Raw genomic sequence first — 26,966 nt, forward strand, 5'->3', positions numbered from 1 at the left:
GTGGAACATGAGGGTATTTGCAGAATTAGCAGGTATTCTTTGGGTTGTATTTATTATTCTGTGTTTTCTGAAAAAAAGGGCATCATACCAGCAATACATTTAATGGTTTCCTCAGTCATATTTAGTGATACAGATGAAGGAGAACAAAATACATCCAGTCATCCATCCACTCTTCCACCCACTTTCTTATCCTGGTATCAGTAGTGGGTGCAGGGATGAACTCGCTGGCCATTGTCCTCAGGTTTCCCAAGATGCTCTAAGTCTCCTGCTCCATTTTTCACCCAGTCATGAACAACACTCCAAATTACTGAAAACCCTCCATGTGATGTGGCACCTCATCCATAACATAGTGTGGGCACTCCACCCTTTTCAGGCTAAAATCTGTGGATTCAGATATGGAGGAACTAATTCTCATCCCATTTGCTTTTATTTTTACTACAAAGATCACAGGGTGGGCTGTAGATCATGGCTTGTGGATCCCCACAGGATAAAAAAAATCACTGGAAATGGACACCCTCTGGCCCTTTGTTACACATAAATTGTGCTCATAAAAGTTGTGGTAGTGTCCACAGGAAACAAGTCTGACTTGTGAAACAATCCTTGAACGGGTAAAGATCCTCCTAGTTGAAACCTCCTGGCTTTAATGATATTTTTAACTGAAAATCAACTGTTATAAACAAGTGCAAGACACCACTACATTCCTGCTTAAAAAAATCTCGAAAGTGTAGTTGGTGACAGAAAAACAACAGTGTGTCAAACCTTTACTTACAGTTTGGAGCACTTTCCACAACCATTGCCATTGGTGATTTTCTTCAAATTGCTGGGATGCTGGGATACCTAGCTGTTCCAGATTTATGCTACCACCAATTCAACTGACCGTGACACTGCATCAGTCCATTATCTGGGATTAAATTGTCTTGACTTGCTGTGTGCAAGGTAACCAATGAGATGTTTGGGTCTGTTAATGAGATGCAGTGACAGTTAAAATATTTCATGATGCGCTGCAGCACAGGAACCATGAAATCAAATAGTAAAAATAATCAAAATTGTTTTTAAATGAAATTAATTTATACTTTAATAAGTAAATGGTACGTGTACCTATTTAATTACGTATTTTGTAAATTATTAATTATTTATTTCCTACTGTAATTAAATGAGGACACATGTTAGTTTTATTTAATGATACATTGGCACTTTTGGCGTTTAATAAGTTTGTTAGGCGACTTCTGCCTTTCTCACTGCAAAGACTGATTTAAAGCAAAGAGCAACACAAACATTGTGAGCCGGCTGACACTGCCCCCTGCTGACAGTACACATTTAAAACACGTAGACGTCGATCTGCAAATCTCTGGGAGACATTAGGACACGCCCATATTTACGCGTCATCCCCAAGACACAGCTTGACCGCGATGAACTGTGCATGCATGCCTGCTTTCAGGGTACTTGGAAAAACGTATAACTGTATAAAAGGGATGACTACTCATCCGTGGTGGGCATATGTGTCTGCGAACTTGAGAGTGTGCGGCTTATTTTTGTACTTACATTCTTTTTTTTGTAATTAACTGTCGTACAGGAATTGAGGAAAGACTATTTACTTTCCGCTGCCCTAACAGCCTAGAGAAGATTTGGTACATTTAGGTCTTTTTATGGGTGTGGAAATAATTTAACAAAAGTACTGTTAATATAATATTTATCATTTAATTATTTATTTTTTAAATGTGAAATTAGCACTTCATCCTTTCTCACCGGCGATACCGCGAGCAGCTACGTGACGTCATTTCGGGGGCGGGGCTTGTTTGTTTTTTTTGGTGTATTTGCAGAATACCTCACTTCCTCGGCTGCTGCCATTATTGTGGTGAATGAGGAAAGAAGAGTGGGAGATACGGGGACAGTGGGGGAAGAACGAGAGGGAGGGTGGTCTCAAGAAACAAGAGCTAGCTTCCTCTGGAGCATACAGGGAAGGGCCCTCATAACGGGCGCGAGCAAGCCAGGTTATGGCTCATTCGGCTACTAACGGTGTGGACCAGGATCTGGCCAGCAAGAGGCTGCACTCAAGGTAGGAAGCCTCGAGAGTTCATCGGTATATCATAAGGGGGTCAGCTCCGTAGCACGTCCTTGCCGAAAAAGAGACAAGTAAGACGATTGAGAATAGCAAGGGCTGCCAGCTCACAGCTTTGCTTACTAAGGAGGAACTGGGCAGGGGGAGCTTGACCAGCCAGCTTTCACAGATTTAAAGAGCTCAAGACCCAGCCACAGCTGCAGCCAGAGCCCAGCTCCAAGCCTCATTCCTGGCTCGGGTCACTGAGCGGCTGTGGCTGGAATGTACAGACTGAGAGGAGCCTCATAAGATGCAGACGCGGTGTAACAAGGGGAGTTTGGCTAAAGGGTGGACAAGCTGACAGTGCGCATGGTTTTTAAGGTGCGATGTGGGTGCTGAACTTCACCTTGAAGGGTGATGGACCTAAACCCAAATACACATAGACTGGCTGTCAGAGCGTTACTAGTTAAAACCCAGTGTTTACATACAAATATCACAGGCTTGTTCAGTTTCATTTGTAGTTTCTTTTAATCATCTTTGATGATCATCAGAAATATGTATACTTGCACCATTTGCCTCTTAATTAGCACAACATTTGACTGTGTCCTCCATGGCCAGGCAGTGAGAGTATTTATTCGTTTTTTGCATTATGAAGAACTCAATAATGACAGTATTACCGAACTTTAGTTAAGTTTGACAAAACTTGAGCATATGTTATGTTGTTTGTGATTTATGATTAATCATCTCTATTTCATCTCAGATGATCCATTTGCTTATGAGAAATGGGATGTCTCATCATCCGGTCAGCTAGCTGACGGTGTGATTCAGCACCACTTATCACATAATTTTGACATTTTGTCCAGTGTCATGCATTGGACAAAACTATCATTAATCACTGTGAATATCAAAAGAATCCTGCATTAAACACATTTATGGTAACATTGCCCAGAGAGCTGGGGTGAGGGAGCAGGCATGTTTATATATAAAGTCAAATCATGCTTGTATGCTTTAAGTTGATACCTTATTCCATTGGCTTTAAGGGATATGTAATATATATCTTAAGTGATTATGTTAGATACTTTAAGAAAACAACAATTAAACTTACTTACTATTGTCAAGCTGCGTGAGTGACATTCACAAACCCTGCAAGGTTATCATATGCTCTGCCAACATAAACACAAGATTCATAGACACACACATGGGGTGGGTAGGACTGCTATTAGAGCTGTGATAGGTTTTCCTCTATTTAACTCAACACATGACCTTTGTACATGACGGTTTGGTGTGTGTGTGTATTATCTTTAAACTCCAAAAAGCATAGGCAAGCACAAAGGGGGCGTTATGTTTAGGATTTATTTGTCAACTGACCTATCCTGTAAAATCCTTTTGTTTTCTTCCTAAAATGAGAACGTGTCCGGCTATAGAGATTAGTATTTTAAAGCCCATTTGTCCACCTGTGTTTGTGTGTGTGTGATGATTGAGGAGAACAAAACAATCTTTACATCTTTAAAAAAAAGAAGAAAGAAACAACAACAAAAAAAGCCACAAAACATAATTAGTATTAATTCAATAAATAAATCTAAAAAAAAAAATAAGACAAGACTTACACAAGCTCTTTTTATTAGTACCAAAGCACTTTGAATTAAACCCTCAAAAACAACTCTTTGCTGCGATTTTGTAAGCTTTGGAAATAACTGAATAGTACTGTTGTTTTTCCATAAACTTCATGTAATGGTATTTTCCCTGAACCTATACTAGATTTTTGCGACTGAAAACTGAAACGTTTACTAATACTTAAATTACAAATGTCTGACTCAGCACCTGTTGCCGTGTAACAAATGATTTGACTATAAAATTGTGACTTTGTGTCATAAAAAAGCAAGCTAGAGAAAGGGATTTACTCTGAAATCTTTAAATCTAGCCTGTCTTTCTGTCAGTAATGACAGTAGTTACTAACTGAAGTTCATCTTAGATTGACTAACATCATTGCCGTGTTCATTGCTTTGTTTTCATGGCCCCTGCAGCACTTGGTTCCCTTCGTATGGCCTACAGTGTGTGTGTGTGTGTGTGTGTGTGTGTGTGTGTAGCACTATTCAACCTGGCTCTAGAAAACAGAACATGCAGAGAGTAAAAATGCAGCTTCACAAGAGACTTAGACAAAGGAGAGGAGGAGAGAGCCTAGCTTTAACTGAAAGTGACATGCACTGAGGAAGGAAAGCATTCCTAGAGAGTTTCTCTTTGGTTTCCCTGACAACTAGCCATGGCACTCTGTAATTATGGCTGGATTACTGAGTGCACAGTTTCTTAGCTTAACCAAGATTCACAGTGTTGGAAGTATAGGCCTTTAAAAATGAAATAAGAATCAATGAATTGAATTAAATCAGCTAAAACAAAAGTGTAACTGATTTTAATGATGAAATAAAATCCAAGTTACAAAGCTACTCCGAAGCAGCATGTATCCTAATGGGTTTACTGCTTTCCCAACTACATGCCTGATAAGAATCTCAGGTATGAGTGTTGAATAGCTCTTTAAATGTCCTCCGGGCTCTGCTCTGTACCAGGAGAGCAGCAGCAAGAGCCAACACATGATCGAAGACAGCAAATGTGACACTGATGAAGTCAGACACAGCTTGGAGGTGGGCATGCTTTGAATGTACAGAAGTGAATCAGCTGCACTATCAGCTGTGAGCAGACACTGAGGTCAGCTGATCTGCTGAGCGATTACCTGAAGTAACATTACACTCGATTTGCCCACTGAGGTTTTTTTTTTTATGTGGTCATGAAACAGTGGTGTCTGAAAGTGAGGGTGACCTTGTTGGATTTAGAGCTAGTAGTAAATGTTCAACGCTTGCTTTTACTGAATATTGTGCAACGAGGAAAAGGAAGAAGATGTCAGAACCAGGCGAGTCTATGCAAAGGTTGGTAGAGCTTATTTGCAGCATAACAGCTATTGTGAATGCAAGCTAGGTACAATCACAGTCTGCTACGTATTACATTTTGTTGCACAGAGGCACAAATCAATATGCTCTGTTTAAATTGTAAATTCCAAATGGACCAGTAATAGTTGTTACAGTACTGTGATAGTTGTGTATACTTACATTTCCGAGGGAGCTGCACATAAAGCTACAGGTCAGGCTATGGCGTAAGGCGTGCTGCTCCAGTGCAGCTACAGTGTACATTTAGTCTAGACTTACAACTCAAGCTTAACATCTGAGCTACTGCGCATTGTCCCCGTCTTTGCAGGCATTGTGTAGCCATGGCCAGTTTATGTGTTGAAGGTCACCTTGCCATAAACTTCCACCGAAGTAAACATTTGGATGTCTCATCTTTACTCCCCGTCTTTGTCTTCTGAACTTTTTTAAACTTGCATTTACACTTTAGCCTTACTATAATGATGAAGCATTATTTTACATTTATATAGGTTATAATTAATTATTTGACAAATATTTATTATTGGCATTATACTGTTTTCCACTGACATTGTTGCACTCTAACCTCACTTCTGCCTCTCTTACTTACTCTTGAAACCTGCCCAGTGTGCTACATGTACTCCTTGATGCCATGGTAACAGCACTGGGAGTTTGTCTCTGTTAGACCACAAGCAGGCTATTATGAGATGAGTGTCTCCCAAACAGAACAATTAGAGGGGGTAATAAGAGGAGAGAATGGCCGACTGTTCGGCACAAATTCTTCTTACTCCGACCGCAACGATGGCAAGAATTAATGTCATTTTGTGGAAATCCTGCCATGAAATTTTGCTCTTTGTTTGCTTCAACTTTTCCCCCTTCTATTCTTTCTTTTTTGTGTGTGAGTCAGCCCGCAGGCTGCCTCTTGAAGTTTAGTTTGCAGACTTTGATTAAAGTGAGTGAGGATGTGTTGACTTCCAACTTTACAACAGTTTGGATTTTGCTCAAGCTTTTAAAAATATTGCGAGGCATTATTAAGGCAACACCCTTTTCCACAGCCACAGTTTTACAATGCAAGCCTTTATTGTTCGGCTGTGTTTTAACAAACTGAGGCCCCCGTCACCGTCTCTGACCAGACTTGCTGTCTTTTTGTTTTTCTTCTCATATTCTTGCACATCTGTGACTTCCAGCCATAAATTGAATTCTCATCCAACCACAATAGCACTGACGATTGGGTAGATCAACATTTTGGCCTGTATCTACCACCTACTCTTAGCATTATTTACAAACACCCTGTATGCACAAATCCCTGCATAAGCAGTCCATTCAAACATTTAATGCACAAATCTGTGCTACATCAATATCTTTTTACATGAATTTGTCAACACTCTGTGATTAAATGCTCACATATTTGTCTCATTACAAAGTTATTAACAAATGTTCACCAGAACTTCCTCAGACCATGCACACCAGTAGAGCAGGGCAATATGGCCAAAAATATTTATCGCAATATATATTTAAAAATTTGCGATAATGATATAACTGAGATATAATTGACTCGAGACCATAACTCCGCAACTTTATTAGTGCAAAAAACCCTCAATGTATTTTCACTGAAACAAGCAGCTGTTTTTTAATGAAAATTCCTTGCTGACAGTTTAACCAAAAGACATTTCTAGTGGAAAGAGGCTGAGATATCCTCAGCATAACATGTATAATATCCACAAAACTTAAAAAGAGGTTATACACACACAATACGGTAATATTATGTTGAAGCACAGTACATATCATTGTAGCCATAATGCTCCGACAATCCATCAAGTGGTGCTCCTTCGTAGCTTGTCAAGGTCGTACTAAAACATCTTTTGACAGATTTTCGAGCACTGTGTACCACATAAAATCGGTTTAAGGTCAGTAAGCACAACCAGAATTCATACACAAGGCACACCGGATTATAAGGGGCACTGTCGATTTTTCAGAAAATCAAAAGATTGATTTTAAGTGTGCCGTATTTTCCAAAAAACACGGTAATAACGACGGCCCGCTCCCATGCTTTACCAAAAATTGTGCTTTTGTGTGTATCTGACGGATGAAAGCCTAGTTCCACCACTACTGAAGTTGCAGCATTTTTACGAACCAATTCTGGTTCATCTGTTTCATTCAACGATCCGCTTTCGCCCTTGTCATTCTCCGTTGCCGCCGTGCTTTTTCCACAATGTCCATATAAAAACAAAGGCACTGCGCATGTGTGTTTTACCCATATTCTATCGCGATATTTCATTTTCTTATCATTGCCTAACAGTATACCGGTATTACCGTGAACGGTGTGATATGGCGCAGCCCTACTTTCACCTGTATTTTCATTATCTCTACAGATCCTATCTACTATAGAAATGTTGATGGGAGGGTGGGTGTTCACATTGAGTCAAAGTGAGTTTGACATGCCGCTGATATAACCGATCAGCTTTAAATAAATTGCCTCTGTATTCTTTTGTGTATGCACCAACCTTATGCCTTTCATCTCTCTGGCTATGGCTGTTAGGCTCTGCTAAACCTTCCTGTTTGCACTGAAGGGTAGCCTTGGCACATTCTGATGCCGGTCTGTCTTTAAGCTGTTTAGCTATGGCTAGTGCAAAAATCATTTTAGGGCGCAAGGACTACAGAGCTGGCAAGTTTTCCTCCACTGTTGAAGAAGTAGCTGTTGCTGTTTTATGTTATAACGTTGTACACTTTCAAGGACTGTTATCTACGGTGGGAACTAGATTATCCACATTCCAGAGACTGGACTTTTGTTTGTTATTGCCAGCCATACAAAAAGGTGATGAGAGTCCCGCTTTTGCTCTAGCAGCATGTTTTTCTGCAACAACAGCAAAATTTGTTAATGTTAGCTGAAAGACAAAGAGCTGTGGAACCTCAACCAACAATACTTCACAATTTAATTGTTAGTAGTTTGCTAATTTAATGCATTTTTGATTTTTTGATGTCATCCAGGTTTTCACACAAAACCTTAATTTCTAAACAAGACTGGGTAATAGAAATGGACTGGTGACAGTGCTAACCACTGCATCATTGTGCCACCCTGTTAGTATTTGTATTTTTAGACCGCTGATGACTTTGTTGCAATTCAGTATTGCATGTTCCAAGACTCTTTGATGGTTGGCTTTGCATGTTTCTCCTGTTTGTAAAGTAGTATCTAATTTCACAATGGGTACTTTCTAGTGAGCCACCTCTTAGCAGGCACGAGCAAAATACACAGTCTACCTTAAGAGAACAAGACTTACATCTGACAATCCTGAACTTCCAATCCCTTGTAGTGGGTTGAGTTCTATAAGGATCTTGTAAAAATAATGCCACCAGCTTTTGAATGATCTTCAGCCATAGAGCTCCACTGAATAAACACTCTTTTGGTGTAAATTCATGCTTTGGTTTTGGTTTCTACTCATTCTTCTCTTCATCTTCCTTTTTCCTAATATAGTTTATACAGTTATAGTGGTTGTTCCACTGCCCTCCACTTCAGCTATGAAAAATTAAATAATCATTTTCTTCCTGTTTACATTTTCCAATGAAAGTTTGTATCCAGTTGCAGGAGGAATTGCATACTGAAAGCAAGATTTCTGGGAAACTAATCAAAATCATTGAATTCTCTTTATTACATTGTGCACTGAGAATTAACCTTAACAAATAATTTATTTGCGTTCAATTTATCATGTTATTTTGCCATAAAAGGCAAAAATAGCATTTATTATATACATGTAGACGGCAAAAATAAACTTTTAGGAAAAAACCCCCACTTACTTTAAATTCCTATGTATATTTCCATGTTACTGTATAGACTGATATTTAATAAAAGGGGAAAACAACACTGTAGTGAAGAGATCTCTTGTAAATTCCTTGTTTAGCTTGTATTTTGCTTGCTGCCCCTGTGACATTGTCTTGGTTAAGTAGGGCACTTGTTAACGTAGTTGTGCTTTCTGTGCTTTGAAAGTTGGACATGTGTGTCAGAGTGGCAAGATTTTCATGCAGGAAGTGTTTTTTATAGCTTTAAAATAAAATTAATCTAAAGATTAAAAACAGAAAAACAACATGTTTCCTTTTTAGTGAAAATAAGTTTACTTAATACGTCCCTTAGGTCTTATTTACTCACAGTGTCATCTGTCTCGGTTGGTGACCTAATAATGTTTATGCTAGTGTCAGCATGTAGTTGGATTTGTTTAGGCCACTCACTGTGCTGTATTGTCTCTACTGAGGAGGTGCAGGGCATTGGATTAGCCATCCCTGTCTCTCTCATCCTTTCTCTCTGCCTCTCATTGGGGCAATGGTCAAGCTTAGATATTAGGTATTAGGTATTCACTTTGTAATCATTGACTGTTCCTCTACTATTGCCCAGAATGGTCTGTCATCATGCTCCCCTGTTCTTTTAAAACCTGATAGAACAACTGGTCTCCGGGTCAGACTTGAGGAGAAGTTGAAGAGGATTAGAGATGAGCACAATTTTCTGTTGGGAGTAGCGGGAACTGAATTACATAACAACAATGGATATCTTAACTTGATTAAAATCATCTGGATTAATAAAACATAAACTTGTAAACTTGTGACATCTTAGAAATTCTCTTGTTTTGGAGCTCAACGTTCGTGTGGAATGATCTCAAATTCCCTCTGGACTGTTTTGTCTGCAGGTTGCTTCACTGTGTAGTTTTGGAGCGATCTTGAGGACTTGAAAAGCACACACGTCTCTCGGCTTGCTTTGGACTGTGGTTAGAATTTACAATATGAGTGTGTCCAGGTTTGTTGTAATGTTGCTGATATAATGGTTTTTATTGAAGCTGGGAAATATAAACTTTATAAGACCGCAGTTTGTTAAAGTGTGAGAGGAATTTTTAGTTGTAAGCATAGTACTTAAATGAACTCTACAGAGTTCATTTAAGAGTTTTCTGATAAAGTTAGTTTTACTTAACAATACCATCATGCCTTGTCCTCTGACTGGAGCAGAAAGAGCCGTGTGTAGACTTGTCCACTGTGGACCCCGACCTCAAGCTATGCTAAAGCCTTTATCTTTGGAGCTCCAGGTGTATGTGGACAAAACAAGGACCAAGCGAAAACACAGGTACTGTAAAAAAAACCCAAAACAAAACTCAAAAGTAACCCGTCAAGGTTTTACAAACTAAAATGACCTTGGTGAACACATACATTCCACATTAGGGCAATGTTATGAAATCTGACTAGAACATAGTGTAATTTCAGCTGCTTTAAATTACTTTTCACATCACAGTAAATCCTTTTTGCCTCAAAAATGACGATGCATTCGCATCTTCGATTTGACAATAAATAAGCTGTAATGCAGAAAACTGCAAATGGTACAACTCTTTACCTTTTGAATCGAGCCTTTTGCAAAGCCTTTTGATTAGATGCAAGGATAATCCTTGCTTATCTCTACATTCTAGTACTTTATCTGGAATTTAGTGTTACTACTAAACTGTCTGGTCTTGTTTATCCTGGATTATGCAATGCATGAGTGGATATAGCTCACTCATGAAGCCTTGTTGTATGCTTACAGTGAGTTCTGACTGGACACCATAGATGATTTGGTGTATTTTAGCTCAGCAGCTAACTTCAATCTCTGAAACATAGTTTTGTTAACTTCAAGGCATGGAGTGCGACATAGGGCAAAATACTAACCCCTTTAGCTGTCCAGAAATACCAGATCTTCATAGACTTCATGCATGAACCCTGCAGTGGTCTGGCATCTTATCCAGAGCGTACCCCTGCTCTCATCAGAGACAGGCTTTAAGCTGCCGCAGCCCTGAAGTGGATAAGCAGTTAAGGAAGTGGATGGATGACATTGTCTCAGATTGCAGTCAGTAGAGAACCATATTGTTTTTCAAATGTTTTCTCTCTGGTGTGGGTGGGACACTCTGTCTCTGTCTTATTTTGTTTCATATCCTCATGAAAATCTCAGAACATGCAAGAGAACGGCACGTCTTCGAACATCAGGCTGTTAACTGATTTAAGCAGTTAAAAGTGTATCACCTTTTCAAGGTGTTCGTCTTCGAGCTCAAACTCAGTTACTAAGGCAACAGTCCACAGAATTTATTACAGACCTTGTTGTCATGGTGATACTGCCTCTCTTGGAAAGTATATTTCACTGCGACTGTAATGGTATCCATGTTTACTGTATGTCCTAATCTGTGATAGGGCTAATGTTTTTATTTCATTAGTTTCATGACTTTATTGTATGCGTGTATCTTGCAGAATGGAGGCCTCGTGCTTAGAATTGGCCTTGGAAGGAGAGCGGCTATGCAAGGCTGGGGACTTCAAAGGGGGAACAGCGTTTTTCGAAGCAGCCGTAAAGGTCGGCACAGAAGACCTGAAGACCCTCAGTGCCATCTACAGCCAGCTGGGCAATGCATACTTCTACCTTAAGGAGTATGGCAAAGCCCTGGAATACCACAGACATGACCTTACCTTAGCAAGGTGAGCAATGTGCACAAGCTATGAGTAAAACATTCACCTCAGCTTTGTGCTGCTTGTTTTGAGCTGCTTGGGAGTCTTATTCAACAATCTGTTTGCTGCACAGTAAACAGTTAATAAATTTCACATTTGAAATCTTTAGCTGAGAAGAGCTGCATCTTTACGATAAGGGAACTTATACACAGATCAATAAACCCTGCATGCATACTGCATCCATCACACGGACATATAAGAGGACTGTGCACCAGTATGCAGGAATCATATGCTACGTTCTGTTATTTGATGTACACACAGTTCAAAAGGAAAACAGTCTTTTCCACCCTTTTTTCTTTAGATGATTTGATGCATGGAGACCTTCATGAATTTCAGACAAAGAAATTTAAAAAAAAAAAGTGAGGAGACTTTTACGTAGTAACAGTTGACAAATACCAACTGGATATTTAGCTTGTGAGTAATCTGGTCTCCTGCAGTTAGTGCAGCTGGTACTCCTGCAGGGAACTAATTAAGAACCCTAGGGAGATTTACCTTGTTACATTACAGTCTCACCAGGGCCACTGGGGCTTGGTCCTCGGAAGTAGGCAACGGTTGTTGCAGTATTTTAATGGTTATTCATTAGCTAAATGGATAACTCGTGGCTTCCTGTGGGTCATCTGGGCTGCCTGCTAGAGGACAATAACATAATGAAACAATGTGGTAGTAGCAGGTTCATAAGAGCATATAGTAACTGCAAGCACTTAGTGCATACCATCTTTTAGTTGCTCAGTTTCAAAGTGTGAAAGTGAAAAAAGGAGAACGACACAATGGGGAAATTATTTCTCACTTCCAGCATGAAGAGAAAGTAGGCCATAGCAACCAGAGAGGAACTAATCGTGTTGACAAGTTCCGATTCAGCGATGCATGATTAAGCCTAAAGTAATTAGTGGACATGGTGCTCTACTTAGTGCTTGTTATGCTTTATAATACATTGTCAGTGACTCTCTAGGGTTGTGCATAACTTTACATGTATAACAAATAAAGAAAATCAGTTATGTTCAATAGCCCGTTGTTGAATAAATGTAATATAGCAGCAATATGACTGAATATCTTACAAATTCCTTGATGTGGATAGTCATTTTAGGTCCAGAAAAAACAGTCTTGGAAAACAGAAACAGTGAACAAAACCACAACCTTAAAGTGACATTTGATTTCCTTGATTCACTTTACTGTCATCTGGTGAAGAAAACGATCAGATACGGTCTGTTGTAGATATTAATTGCAGTGATATTTAGTTTGTGGTACACCAAGCTTATTGTGTATTTTTTATTTTATTTATTTATTTTTAAAATAAAAGCTGTGTAGATCACTGATTGATCTAAATGTTTAACTAGAGGGGTCTCAAAAAAGCAGTGATATTGATTCTAATGGTGCAAGATCTCCGAGCAATAACTCGGTCTTTAACTCTGCCACTAATCGCCAAAGATGTTTTTCCTCCACAGAACAATAGGAGACCGAATTGGAGAAGGAAAGGCCAGCGGCAACCTCGGTAACACTTTAAAAGTATTAGGGCGTTTCGATGAGGCCGCTGTCTGCTGCCAAAGACACCTGGACATTTCTCAAGAGCAGGGCGATAAGGTAAGATTACGTACATATATTTGGATATCCAAACAAACCAACACAAACACAAGCATGAAAACCTTCTAGAAAAAGATAGTGGCAGCCTGTGTTTCTTCACTGTCCTGAAGGTTGGAGAGGCCAGAGCACTGTATAACATGGGGAACGTGTTTCATGCAAAGGGCAAACAGCAGTTATGGGGCTGCACCCAGGAACCAGGGGACCTGCCTCCTGATGTCAGAGACACACTGCAAAGGGCTACTGGATTTTACGAGTATGTATGTTTTATGCCTGTACAGCAAATGAATGTATAGAACAGCTACCAGAGTCACAGTAGTCAGTAGCTCTGACATACGAATGTTGCTGCGTTTTGTGGTGCTATTGATGATTTTTGAATATTGTCAATTCCCTTTTTTGTCAAGTAGTGGCCGAGAGTTGGTTTGGCTGCTTACTCATTTTAAACAGAATAAAAGTGTACATGTGTGTAACAGTGAATTTACTTTTGAGTCCCTGATGATTAAAAGCAACCGTCACCGCCCTCACTGTGCTACCGTCTTTATGACTGGGGTGAGGGTGACTTTGAAAATATATTTTAAATCTCTTTTAATACAGTCTTGGTACCACCACTGTGATAATGAAGGTTTCATTTTATTTTCACCATACTATCAAATATTTTAATTTCTACTCTCCTGCTGTTATTTTAACAAGATCTTTGTCATTAATATGCCAAGATAAGAGCAAATAACCACTCACAACGTATGCAAACAGTTTGGAAGGTTTAAGACGTCTGTAAATGTCTCCACATGTTGAGAGGATTGAATTGGGCCTAAACCTATTGTAATGCAGGTTTTACAGAATAAAGTCTTCAGTTGAACTTTGATAAAGGAAGTGTTGTCTTTCAACACAAGAAGTACAACACACTGAGTATATTGCAACACATCATCTTATTTCTTTATAAATTATGGGCTGAAATGTTTACGGGCAGGCTGTAAATGACATTAAAAAGAAACCAAATGCAGTTAGTTGGTGTTTCTATGATATCTGAAAATATGGCCAATACATAAGAAAAAGGCTACACTGAAAAAACACTATTTTACAGATAGAAGTGTGTGCAATACAGCTCATCTTCCTGGGTAACTTAAAGAGCCCATTTAAAAAAAAAATTAATATTTTACTTTTTTGGTTTCTTTCTAACTATAATGAATGTAGTAATTGCTTTATATCAACATCAATTAATTAGCTGTTGTCTCATGTCATACCTCACATATTAGACTCAATTCTGTTGATTACACATAAAAATGGGAATGCAAAAAAAAAGTTCAACAACCAATAACAACTAAATGTGTGTGCCTGGATGTGTAGGATGAACCTGTGTTTGGTCAAAGAGCTTGGCGACCGAGCTGCTCAGGGGAGAGCCTATGGGAACTTGGGCAACACCCACTACCTGCTGGGTAACTTTGTGGAGGCTATAAAGTTCCACCGTCAGGTAAGAAATCCACATTTCATCCACAAGTATCAAGATCGCACTGCTGTAATGCTGAGGTGGGAGGTATCAGCCATAATGATTTCATATGAGCAGTTTTCCAGGTTGGACCATTCACTGTGCAGCTGTTCAGCAGCGGTGGCCTCCCATCATATAATACATGTATGATACATGCATATCATGTTTGGGTGAAGGATGTTGAAGTTCTTAGGTGTATTAATAGATTGTAAATTAAGTAAGGGAACTCAATAAAACATATTTCAATAAAAATGTTTACAAGAATCGCGTTAATACACCAAGTCAAAGAATTTATAAATCCCATTTCTTTTTAGATAATGTGCTGCTCACTCGTAGTTCCATACTTGACCTATAAAGAGGAATTTTATAGGTCAAGTATGGAGGTTTTGCACAGTACTGTACAGTACAGCTAATACAGTACTGTGCAAAACCTTTGGCAGGTGAGAAAAATGCTGTAAACAAAGAATGCTTTCAAAAATGGAAGTGTTAATCATTTATTTTCATCAAACAACAAAATGAAGTGAATGAACAAAAGAGAAATCTAAATCAAATCAATACTTGATGTGGCCATACTTTGCCTTCAAAACAGCATCAATTCTTCTAGGTACACTTGCACACAGTTTTTGAAAGATCTCGGCTGGTAGGTTATTCCAAACATCTTGGAGAACTAACCATAGATCTTCTGTGAATGTAGGCTTCCTCACCTCCTTCTGTAATCATGTAATCCCAGACACACTCGATGATGTTGAGGTCAGAGCTCTGTGGGAGCCATACCATCACTTCCAGTACTTCTGTTCTTTACGCTGAAGATAGTTCTTAATGACTTTGGCTGTGTGTTTGGGGTCGTTGTCCTGCTGCAGAGTACATTTGGGGCCAATAAACAATTATTTATATTTCTGAAAGCATTCTTTGTTTATAGCATTTTTTCACACCTGCCTAAAACTTTTGCACAGTACTGTAAATAGATAAATAATAATTCTAAAAGGAATAAAGGGTAGTTGCATATACGTTTGTTTATATTATGTGCCCTTTTTGCAGAGATAAAGTTGTTCTTTTCTGGTTTCCCTTTGCTTTTGGAAAATATTGCTTGTTTTGCAGTATTTTTGCAGTATTTTCAGACAGAAATAAAATGAATTAATGAACAAATGTTATTTGCATCTGGCTGAGCAAAAAAAAAAACCCCAAAGATTTGAATGAAGCTCTTTCATTTTCCAAATTTGTTTCACAACATCATGTAAAAGATGAACCTAATGTTTTACATATGTTTTGCCTTGTCTGGTGTGGTTTTGGTGGCTTGTGTCCTTACTGTTGTGGCCTTGACATCCTGGATGTTTGAACTGCAGCACAGAGTCAAACTACATTTTCTTTATTTTAGCCTCCTTTATCTGTTAAATGCACCTGAGAAGCAAACAGGTGGCCCACACCGAATTTGCTTTGGTGTTGAGATAAGATCAGAAACATTTGCATGACTTGAGCGTTTAGCTTCTAAGTTCAGTCAGAGTAGAGTACAGTTCATTTAATTTCAGTCAGTGAAGCAGGTGGTGTTCCTGAGAGATGTTTTTGCTGGTCTTACCAAGGTAAACGTGGTGTAAAAGTGTGTGTTTCAGTACTTTGGTATCCATCTAAAGCTGCCCTAGTGGACAGTTTGCAGAGACTGATGGCTACTCATACAGAAAAAGGACAAAATTGGTTTCTTGGTGAATCAGCGGGAAGCATGGCTTCAGGCTTCCGCCCTCCATGTTTCTATTGAAAACCAAGTTTTTCCTCAAGTGGGAAACTGATTTCTCCACTTCCTTCCCTGTTACAAATCTATCAGTATGCTGCAGAGGAGAGGTTTCCCTGTAGAGAGTCAGAGGAGCTGATTTGATGCACTGGTGCTGCAGCATCACCTCTGCTTATAAAATAAGGTTTCCTACAGAGCTTCCAATATGAACTTGTGAAAAATCTCTCTGCCTGAGCACCAAGTAAAACAAATGCACCTAAGTAAAGCAAAGTGAAAGTTAACAACTGAAATTAAAAGTCTTGATTTGTGAACTTGTTACTGTCATCATTTACAGCGATTATCCATTGCCAAAGAATTCGGGGACAAAGCAGCTGAACGGCGAGCTTACAGTAACTTAGGCAATGCCCTGATATTCCTGGGACAGTTCAACACAGCCACAGAGTACTACAGGTAAGGAAAGAGTGCAGTCTGACATCTAGTGGATTGAAGGAGAAATGAAACACCACTTAGAAAAACCACTTAGAATATCTCATGAATGCTTAAATATGTGTAGTTAAATAGCTATGTAGCTGTTTAATCATCATTCTTATTCATGTACCCTGTTTCTCGCATTCCTTTGTTAGCCTCTATTTTCTTCATTTTTTCCCTACCCTTATTTATCCCATTATTTTCCTTCCTATAGGAAAACTCTTCAACTGTCCAGGCAGCTGAGGGATCAGGTGATGGAGGCTCAAGCGTGTTACAGCCTGGGCAACACTTACACTCTTTTACAGCAGTATGAGAGGGCCATAGACTATCACCTCAAGCACCTGTACATAGCGCAGGAGCTTACAGATAGGTATTGTTTAAAAAAAATTGAAAGAAAACCAAACAAATGACCACAGGAACAGGTTTTTTTTTAATGTTGTGCGTTCACTTTTTCATAGGGTTGGAGAGGGCCGTGCATGTTGGAGTCTGGGAAATGCATATGTGTCTTTAGGGAACCACAAACAAGCGCTTTACTATGCCAGAAAGCACCTGGAAATCTCTAAAGAAGTGAGAAATCTTTACAAGCGCAATAATATAAAAAGGCCTCTTGCATTTCATGTAATTTTTTTTGTCTCTGTCCCTGATTTCATCCGCAGATTGGAGACAGAAATGGTGAACTGACAGCCAGGATGAATGTGGATCAGCTGATGGAGGCCCTGGGGGTCACTGAGAGCGACCTTTCACCCTCAAGTTCAGAGTTTGAGATGCAAGGTAGCACTGAAATATTTTTTTTTTCTTTTCTTTTTTACATGAAAGGTAATGTGGTCATGCTGGACTTTGTGTTTAGGATATACTCTATTGATGTCGAAAGTTGGGAAATTATCGTCACAGTAGATAAAACATGAAAAACAACCTGCCTTAGTCACATGAATACAAGATCCCAAAACAGAAATAGCTCAGAAATATTAAAAAATATACTTGTTGATTAGTTTGGTCAGGTAGTTTCAGGCAAAGGTCCCACAGAGATGATCTCTTTCAACAAAGTGTGTGTCTGGAATATGTCAGAGCAAAAACTGTATCATGTAGCTTGCTAGCATGCTGTTGTTTACGCTCAGTATTAACTTCCTTGTTTTGCTCAATTGTGTGAAGATGGTGCTTCTTCTTTTCAAAGTATGTGCATATACTAACTTCTCTCACAGATAAATGCACCAATCCAGAACACAGGACCTTTCTCCTGCATTTACTCTATCGCTTCTCCCCAAATAAAACGGCTTATCGCTGATATGTAGTGTGAACGTCCTCATGTGGTTTGCAATGTCTTCTTCTTCAGCTGACAGAAAAAAGGCGAACCAAGGCTGAGAGGAAACGCTTCTTACACATATGCATGCATAAACAATAAATGGAACAGCAGTGGAAAGTGCTTATTATCACTAAGACACACATATACATATACATATATACACACATCTGCATTAAATTAATATATTTTTATGTTTCTTTAGTGGTTAATCTGCTAGCATGTGCAGACTGTGTAATCAAAATTATGTTTTTAATGCTAAAATGTAATAATAACCATCATCATCATTGTTGTTATTATTATTATTACTATTATCCACAAATTTTTACAAAAAAGCTAGAAAAAATATTTGCTTAAGATGCCAAATCACACCTGTTTAACTTGCATTCTTAAACAGAAAATCTTAGTGATGAAATTATTTGGTTACTTGTTACTTAAATACACATAAATATACTTCAGTAAATTTGTATTTAATTTTTTTTTTTTACAGATTTCTAAAAACATTCTTGTAAAAACAAGAATCATTCTGAACTTTGTTGAAGTAGTTAGTAAATGTGCAGTTAAATGCTCTTCTCATCCGATTAGGCCCACACATACTGCACAAGTTCTGTGTGGTATCTGTGGGCCTGAGCGAGCTAACTACAATGTTTTATGTGTGCACAAAATTATAAATGCAAAAATACTCCAGGTGGGACGGTGTGTTAAATCTGCACTGAGGCTAAATGTGACAGAAAATAAGTGGTGTGTGCATATTTATGAGGTAGGATAAAGATACTTGTTTCACTCTGTGGTCCAGGAGGATGGGTTGTCCGTAAGCCATATCAGGCCTCGAGTAACAACAATGTTTTATTGAGTCCCCTCAAATGGTCCACCAGCTCACATAGACGTCAGAGCCTTGTATAATAAAGTGAGTAGAAACTGTAATATCTGAACAGTTTGCCTGGCTTCTCTGTGATATTTGCTTTCATAAACTATCCTCCAGGCAGAAATTCACACCCATGTCCTACATTTCCCTCTTTGGAGCAGAGCTGGCAAACAGACTCTTATTCACTTTGCTTGCCTAGTGGTCGGCCTAAGCCTCATATCCACACCGAACATCATGGGACCACAGCCGAGATTACAGCCTACTGCAAAAATAAAAGATAAACAAAGGGCAGCTTGCAAGCTTAAACCGGCTCATAAATGGGATTCAAGACTGTCTAAGTGATCAAAACCCAAAATTGCAATGTAATGTAATGTAATGCTTTATTAAATATTTGGGTTTTTTTTTTTCCCTGTAGGAGCAAGACCCAAATTCACCAAGAGAAACAGCATGGACAGTGTAGAACTGTGGAAATACTCTTCAGATAAGGTGATTTCCATTATTTGAACATGTCTCTAAACCACTGTAGGAAAATGTGCCTACATTGTGATCCACCTCTAACAGCAAGCTCTGTTCATGCAGAATGGTGAGAACCAAGACTTGGAAAGTATACCGAGGAGATCTAAGAGTCACCTGTCGCAGCCTAGCAAAAGAAAAGGCTGTTCTGACAGCCAGTCATCAGAGGAAAGGCTGTGGTTTGACTCACCCGTGGACACTGATGACATCACTGTGCAAGTTCCACCTCCAGTGCCAGTAAGTGGCCTCAATGTTGCTGTTTTTATTAAATACTTATCAACTCCCGACCTCACATCATATCCTTATCCTTATTGCCTCGTCACTGCACTCGTAACCTAATCTTCAACAAGTATCAAAAATTAAACAGGTAACACATTGTGGAGAATTTTCACATTGTATTCCATTTCCATTTCCTGTTTAGTTTTTTTGTTTTTACTTTTTTCCCCCTTTTTTGCTGATAACAAAAACTGTACACAAAAGCTTTATAAACATAGTAGACCTTTTTATTTATGGACTCATTTGAAATAACAAGAAAATGTAGATATTTCTGTTACAGTATAACACAGACACTCATTTACTGTACATGGACTGATGAGTGTTCATTTCACCAGCTTCATATTTCTAAGATACACCTGAGCCTCAGTGCAATCTCTTACAGTGCATCTGAGAAAAGGTGGAGATAATTTTGTAGAAAGCGCGAGATGACTGTGAGATAGTGAATGTTTCACTTAACTTTGCTTTCTTATCTTTTCTGTTCATTGTAGCTTCCGCTTTAAAGCGAAAATGAGGGAGAAACTACATTAATTTCCAATAACTCTGGTAAAAGATGTCTTCTGCAGTGTAAAAGTGACTTCTCTGTTAATAATATAAACTAGATTCTTAATGGATATGTTTTTCCCCCCACAGCTGTTCTGCCTGACTCACCACAGCACCTAATCATGCCTTGTTTCTGTGGCACTGCTAATTGTTGTTATTAGTAATGTGACATGGGGAGAAATGAAAGTGAAAATTACAGAGCTTTGGGAATAACAGTTTATCACAGCGAAGTAGAAATAGAAGTACAGAAGTAAATGTGGGTGATCTTGAGTCATACCTATTTTCAAATCTGGCATTAAGACCGTTTAAGACCATTTGTGTATCTGTGAGCTGCAGATGTTACGACTTTTCTTTGTTTTTGCTACAAGTTAATGGATGGCTAATTTTTGATGAAACCATAGTTGATAAAGTCCTCGGCTTTGGTTGCTAAGCATTTCGTGTTTCTGCTTTTTTTTTTTTTTTCATGCTACATCTGCAGCATGCAGTTTGACATTTGATTTTGCCACAGCGAGTGTATCTAGGCAGATAAGCTAACTTTAGCTCTCGAGTCGGTTGAAAAAGCTGCATCGTGCTTAGTTTTTAATATTACCAGACGACTCGTTGCTTGTGTCAACTGCGCCTGCTTGAGAGGGTCGGGATTACCCAAAAAGTACCGGCCAAGTTTTAATGACACTTGAATGGAAACTGTTTCACAAATTTAGCCTCACCAGTAGCTTGTGAACAGGCATGCCAAGCTCCGTGCTTGGAGGCTCGGGTTGTTAATGGGCCACTGAGGACTGACAAACTTTATTCCCTCCATGTTAAGTAACCAGCAGATGGTTTGCAATGACATATCAGTAGAAAAACTCCTGAGAAAGGGGCCCTAGGTAGAGGGTGAATGCAATGCACACCAGCAGTTTAGACAATGAGAGAGTGTTGGGTCTAATTGGGATTTCAGTGATGTTTAGTGTTACTCCTTTGTGGTTTAAGTACATGGTGTGTATGTTAATTGGTGTTACACTTTGTTCATGAATAAATCATTATGATGTTTGATCTGAGTGCTCGCTGTGGGGGATGTCTGCAGTGTCTTCTAGTTTTTAAAAATCAGAAACATGCAAAAAGTAGATAAATGCACTGACAGGCGGTTTAGGCTGTATGTACCAGGGAAAAAGTTATGTAGAAGACACAGAACTCAATAAGCAGTGCTTTTCTTACATTGGTTGAAATCTGGCAAAGGCCTCCCTCTTCATACTCTATAGACAGGGGAAGGTTAACCCTGAAAGAAACCTCTCCCATCAGGATTAAGAAATTTCATCATAGAATAAAGTTAATCACTTCTTTCTAAGGGGGGAAGTAGACCTAAACCATCAAGCAAAAGGCCCTCCAAAGCATATCAAAGTCACCAGATCCCCCTCACTTTGGGGGTCAGTGATTCAGGTCCTTTTTTAATTTTGTAACCTATCTATACTTTAGGAAGAACTTCCTTTTATCATTCACTGTCCCGGTCTGACAGTACTCCCAGTCTCTCTCTGCAAGCACACACATATCTTTACCTCTCCCACCCTCCTACTGTCTATTCTCTTCCTCTCTCACCATCATCACGTGTTGCTTTCTGTCTTGTTCTTTCCATATGGCCTACTTGATTAGTTGGCCTATACAGAGAAGCAAATGACAGCATCCACATAGAGACAGAGCAGAAACTGCTTTAAGTCACATTGGGTGTGTGTTTATAAAGCCCAGTCATGTGAGTTTGTAAGAAGTAAGTTAAGATATTGGTGTTTTTTGCCATTTGAGAGTAGTTGACTTCTGATGGAAATGGGTGCTCGCATGCAGTTCACTCATAACTGTACTCCTCCACCCATCTTTCTACCCCTGCTGCCTCCCCCTCCTCCCCTTTGTCCATACCAGCCCTCCCTCATAGCTGATAATGTGACCTTGATCAGAGAAGCGCTACTCTCCCCATAGGGTCAACCCCCCCCCCAGCTCTCCATAATGAGTTGTTTTCCCACAGTGAGTGAACAGGACAAAAATGGCCTGCTGGAGAGCTGCACAGAGAGAGTAAGATAGACACAGGGGGAGAGGGAGAGAGAGAGAGAGGAGGCGGCAGTGGTTGGTAGGGATTAAAAAAAGTCTGGAGGAGGAGAATGCAAGGAAATTAGAGGTAGGTAGTTGTGTAGGAGCAGCAGGGAGAAAGCAGAGAGTGATGTAAAGGGGTGGGTGAAAGTAGGGGAGAAGGAGGTGTGAGCCAGACGTGTGGACAGCGCTAGACAGAAAGAGAGCTCATAAAGACATGAGACAGAAGGGTAGATAGAGGACAAAGAAGTGTTGTTGGTAAGTTGTCTCACTTTTTGTTTTGTAACTTGGAAAAACGGCTTCCTGCAAAGGTTTAGCGGGGAGTATTCACTTTCTTTTCACGTTTGATACTGAAGCGTGCCTTTATTTGCAGTTAATGTGTTTGTCTTGCACTGCATGTAAAGATATTTTACTGTTTTCACTGAGCAAATACCGCAGAGTTGGAAAAAAGATGTTTCTTTATGATCTATAGTATACTATATATACTTTTTGTGTATTTTAAACAACAGTTTGACTTTTTCAATGCAGAAGTTGAAAAACACGTGATTCTTAGAATAGAGATGCATGAAATCTGGTGTCTGCTGACCTACTTCACATATTGCTGTAAGGCAAAGTGATTTGAGTCGGTGTTGAAGGTGTTCAAAACAGATTATTTGGAACAAGTCTATTATATTTGCTGCGCGTGGGAGAGGAATACAACCAGAAAGCTTTTATAAGGAAGACCCCATCAGCTTGTGTTGATTTTAGTGCCATTGACCCAAGTTTCCGTTAACCTGCTCTGGCACTTTTGTGTCACAAATATAATGCAGCGGATGTTGTCGATTGTTCAATGTTGAGATATGAAAAGCCAAACTTTTAAAAAAGAAAAAAAAGAATTAATATTAGGCTTTAATTTATAAACTTAAATAGATTAAATTCAAAATTACTGGCCGGTAATAAGTTTTTCAAAATTATTCTGACAAATGTACAGTATTATATAGCACATATTTTCCCAGCTCTAGAGGGTCTAGAGAGTTAATGCAGCAAGTGTGATCATTTATGCACAAATGCTTATTTCGAAGTGCAGCCCACCACCCTTTTGCACGATTGTAGTTTTAATATTTTGTGAAATATGCAGCTGAAAGTTGTTTCTCTTTTCAGTCTAGCACTTTCTGATGTGTTGCGTGAAAGTTGGTTTGTTAGCAGTTTTCCATCAGATGATCGCTGGATCAGCAGCTTAATTTTAATTTGAGACGGTGTTAGCATCTCATTTCATCTGCTGCCATCCGGTCTGGCAGATTAGCTTTTGTTTCAGAGGTATGATATTGTAGCCCGAGTGCCACAATATTTAGCAGCATTGTTCAAACATAATAAATTCCACATCTGCTTTGCTAGCGCAGGGTATTTGTTTCACACATAAATTATCCACTTCACTTGCAAACTTGTGTGTATTATCAAGACTCTGGTTGTGTTTAATTAAAAGAAAAAAAAGCATCATTCAGCAGGATATGAGCGAGAGAACCTCTTGGTGTTATCTCAGAATAAACAGCAGAAAGCTGTTGCTGGAGGACTGGGAAGTCAGTGTAACACAAAAATGGCATTCAGTCGATGTGACTGACCCATTGACTAGATCTGATACACAAAATGATGTTTTAACAGTTCAATAATTCTGTGGCAGCTGCTACATTTCTTTTTAAAGATTTCCATCTGATTTTACTAGTTGATGGTCATTGGGCCACATGACTTGCTGCAGCTGATACTCATTTTATGTGCTTGTATCACATTCCGTATGTAGGTCAAGGTAGTCTCTTCAGAAGTGCCATCCCTTGTGAGTTAATCAGATTATTTTTCACCTCCGCGAGCTGGCTATCTTGAAAATCCTCATTATGCAACTCCTAATGGCATTGAGCTTAATTAAGTCACCTGCACATAATGGTTTTTTAATGTACGAGCAGTTCATCATAATCAAGTGCACTTGAAATACTTTAGTTGCCTCACTTTCAGGAAGTATCTTTTCAGACAGAGCAGCAAAAAATAAGAAAATGAGAAAACAGGCACTCGGCAAATAACACAGACGCTCTTTGTGCTTAAAGTGAGAGATTTGTTGTTTTCGTTGCAGAAGCTGGGCCGTGACCCCTCTGATGAAGACTGCTTCTTTGACCTCCTCAGCAAATTCCAGAGCAGCCGCATGGATGACCAGCGCTGCCACCTCGATGAGCCACAGAATGGAGACAACAGAGAAGGCGCCGCAACCTCCATGTCATCCCTGAGAGAGATGATAGGTTTGTTGACAACAGCATATGCCTTTTATGTCTTTTGTGTCCTATGTTAGGATTAACTGCTTTCTTTATGGCATCTCTGTTCTTGCTGAAAGCTAATCCCTGCAAATGTCTGGGATCTACCAGATCATTTGCACTCACTGGGATATCTCCACCCCCCCTTTTTCTTTAGATCCTGCAATTACCACTTCCCCCCAGACAGAGGAGCTGTTTGATTTGATCGCCAGCTCTCAGAGTCGACGTCTTGATGACCAACGTGTTAATGTTGGTAACCTCCCAGGCCTGAGGATTACTCATAACAACCTGGGTCACCTGGTGGGAGAGGGAGATCATCAAGAGCCCAGTGATGACTTCTTCAACATGCTTATCAAGTGCCAGGTAATGACACATTAGCACACACATAATTTTGAAATGTGGTTGTTGTATTGTTTATGTAGGTTGCCTCTTTAGCAAATGTGAATCCTATATTAAATAATCTGTATGCGCTCTTTCTGATTCTAGTCATCTAGAATTGACGATCAGCGGTGCTCCCCACCAGAAGCGGGCCCCCATGCCCCTACGGTGCCTGATGAAGACTTCTTCAGTCTGATCCAGAGGGTGCAGGCCAAGCGTATGGACGAGCAGCGCGTCCAGCTGCCCACAGACGACCAGGAAAGCCCTCCGTCCCCAAGTCCCGAGCCAGCTAGCGGATTTTCCAGCTAGGATTTGGTGAATAAAGCTTCATGTCAAAGAAAATGGAAGCAGGAAAAAAGGAAAGGATGAGCCAACATTTAAGGACAGTACTAAAGGGTGAACTAACAAGCTTTTTAATAACAAGACAAATTCAATGTGCAATAGATGTTGCCCTGTTAAATGTTGCTCAGTGTATTATGTTAAATGTGTGTAAATATAATGGCAAACAGGCAGAATTTAACCTCGGTGATGCAGAGGAGAGGAAAATGAAAGCGTGGGGGTGACATGATTACAAACATTAAATATATATTTAATCTAATGCCTTAATCAGCATTAAAAAAAAGAATCTGACTCAAGATTGTATTCACGGGTGTCAGATGTGTTTCTTCTAGAAGCACATTGTATAATATGGACATTTAATATAGATCGCTACAGTGGAAGTCACAAAAGACTTATTTATAGAAACAGTGTTGACATTAGAGAATCTTAGAATCTTAAAAAAATACCTGATAATGAAAATTTCAGACAGATATATCTGAAGTGCTCAATGCTGCTTTTATTATTCAATTTTCGTGGTCCCCACTGCTCATAGAAATGTGCTGTTATTTACAGTATTACACCCCCCCCCCAGTGTTATGACAAAAAATGCTTTGGTCAATTTGAACTTCTCCATTATTGGTAACTGCACTCCATCCACACGAAGCGATTATATTTGGTTAAATTAAAACACTGATTTAAGTCTGGTTTCACACAAAAGTGTAATTTATGCGAATCTATGCCTTTAAAAAGTGCATCTCACATGCTGTGCTAATGTTACTGAGCAAAAAAACAAAACAAAATCTGCAACATTTCACAGGCTCAAAAGTACGATGGTGTGATATTTAATCTCCAGTTTATGTTTCTGCTTGGCTTTTAAAGTGGTGCTATCTGCTGCCCTTTGTGTTCAAAAAATTCTGATAATGGACTACTGCTACTTACTGCCTTTATTGTTACTTAAATAGACTTAGAAGCAAATATATTAAATAAGAAATGAGACACGTGTGTCATATTTTGGAAATTCTAACGCAATGAGCAATGCTAACTCTGTGTCGCTACTATATGTTGCCTCTCGGTGGCCAAAATCTAGTATTACCTCTGTGAAATGAAGAGTGCAGTCTGTCGGGGAAAACAGGCTTCCTCTCTTCTAGAATATTTGAAGGTTTATATTATACCTACATTCTGTTCTGCACAAATTCTGCAAACAAAGTTATGCTAACCTGTACCCTAATTGTTACCATGATATATTGTTTGGTAAATTTTAAATTGCACCATTAAATCCAGGTACGGCCTGGTGCACTTTCCTGTTTCTTACAAACTTTTCTGTTTGGTTTTTTCGCTAAAGGCTTGAAAATATTTATTGTACAAAGTGACTGCATCATGGCACCGAAAATATTTGACCTTACCCAGTGGCTTGCTTTATTTTTAATTTTTTAATCAAAAGTAGTACCTCAATGCTTACAGGAACCTTAAACATGCTGAATTGTGAATCAGGATGGATCATGTACCACAGTGCTTTATGTTTGGTCCATCTCTCTTTGATAAACAACACATTGGGAGCTAAGGTTAAAAAATTCTCTTCATGTTTTTTGTGAATTAACATTTTTTTAGACACTACACGGTACGCTTCGATTTGTCTTTGCCATAATTTGTATATATAAAGATATTTTGTATTTATGTTCCTTTTAAGGGCATGAATATGTCCCCTCATGCTTTTAATAAAATGTTTGAGATGTTTAGTTTGGACTTGTTTTTAAAAAAAG

At 39.1% G+C, this 26,966-nt stretch overlaps 1 protein-coding gene across 4 annotated transcripts; it reads left to right on the forward strand.

Moving 5' to 3' along the window:
- The first annotated feature begins 1,824 nt into the window (after positions 1–1,824).
- Positions 1,825–26,942, forward strand: gpsm1b (G protein signaling modulator 1b). 4 transcript variants are annotated; one of them, XM_085166421.1, is made up of 14 exons: positions 1,825–2,056; positions 11,194–11,415; positions 12,888–13,023; positions 13,134–13,276; positions 14,365–14,488; positions 16,561–16,676; positions 16,909–17,064; positions 17,153–17,261; positions 17,351–17,465; positions 19,272–19,342; positions 19,436–19,606; positions 24,336–24,498; positions 24,668–24,873; positions 24,997–26,942. In XM_085166421.1, the coding sequence occupies exons 1-14, from the start codon at positions 1,995–1,997 to the stop codon at positions 25,195–25,197; spliced, it is 1,995 nt and encodes a 664-aa protein (XP_085022547.1). In that variant the 5' UTR covers positions 1,825–1,994; the 3' UTR covers positions 25,198–26,942. The 4 variants fall into 4 exon arrangements, with proteins under 4 accessions (XP_085022547.1, XP_085022548.1, XP_085022546.1 ...); XM_085166422.1 differs by lacking the exon at positions 1,825–2,056 and adding an exon at positions 2,090–4,956; XM_085166420.1 differs by lacking the exon at positions 1,825–2,056 and adding an exon at positions 4,972–10,048.
- Positions 26,943–26,966: the final 24 nt, after the last annotated feature.

The sequence above is a fragment of the Neolamprologus multifasciatus genome, chromosome 7 (assembly GCF_963576455.1).
Source record: "Neolamprologus multifasciatus chromosome 7, fNeoMul1.2, whole genome shotgun sequence".
Lineage (NCBI taxonomy): Eukaryota > Metazoa > Chordata > Actinopteri > Cichliformes > Cichlidae > Neolamprologus > Neolamprologus multifasciatus.

Coding starts and splice junctions, on each gene's coding strand:
- gpsm1b (XM_085166419.1), top strand. CDS start 9,120: ATGTTTATGCTAGTGTCAGCATGTAGTTGGATTTGTTTAGGCCACTCA. Junction 13,277..14,364: donor AGGGCTACTGGATTTTACGA/GTATGTATGTTT, acceptor CTGGATGTGTAG/GATGAACCTGTGTTTGGTCA. Junction 17,466..19,271: donor TTCAGAGTTTGAGATGCAAG/GTAGCACTGAAA, acceptor TTTTCCCTGTAG/GAGCAAGACCCAAATTCACC.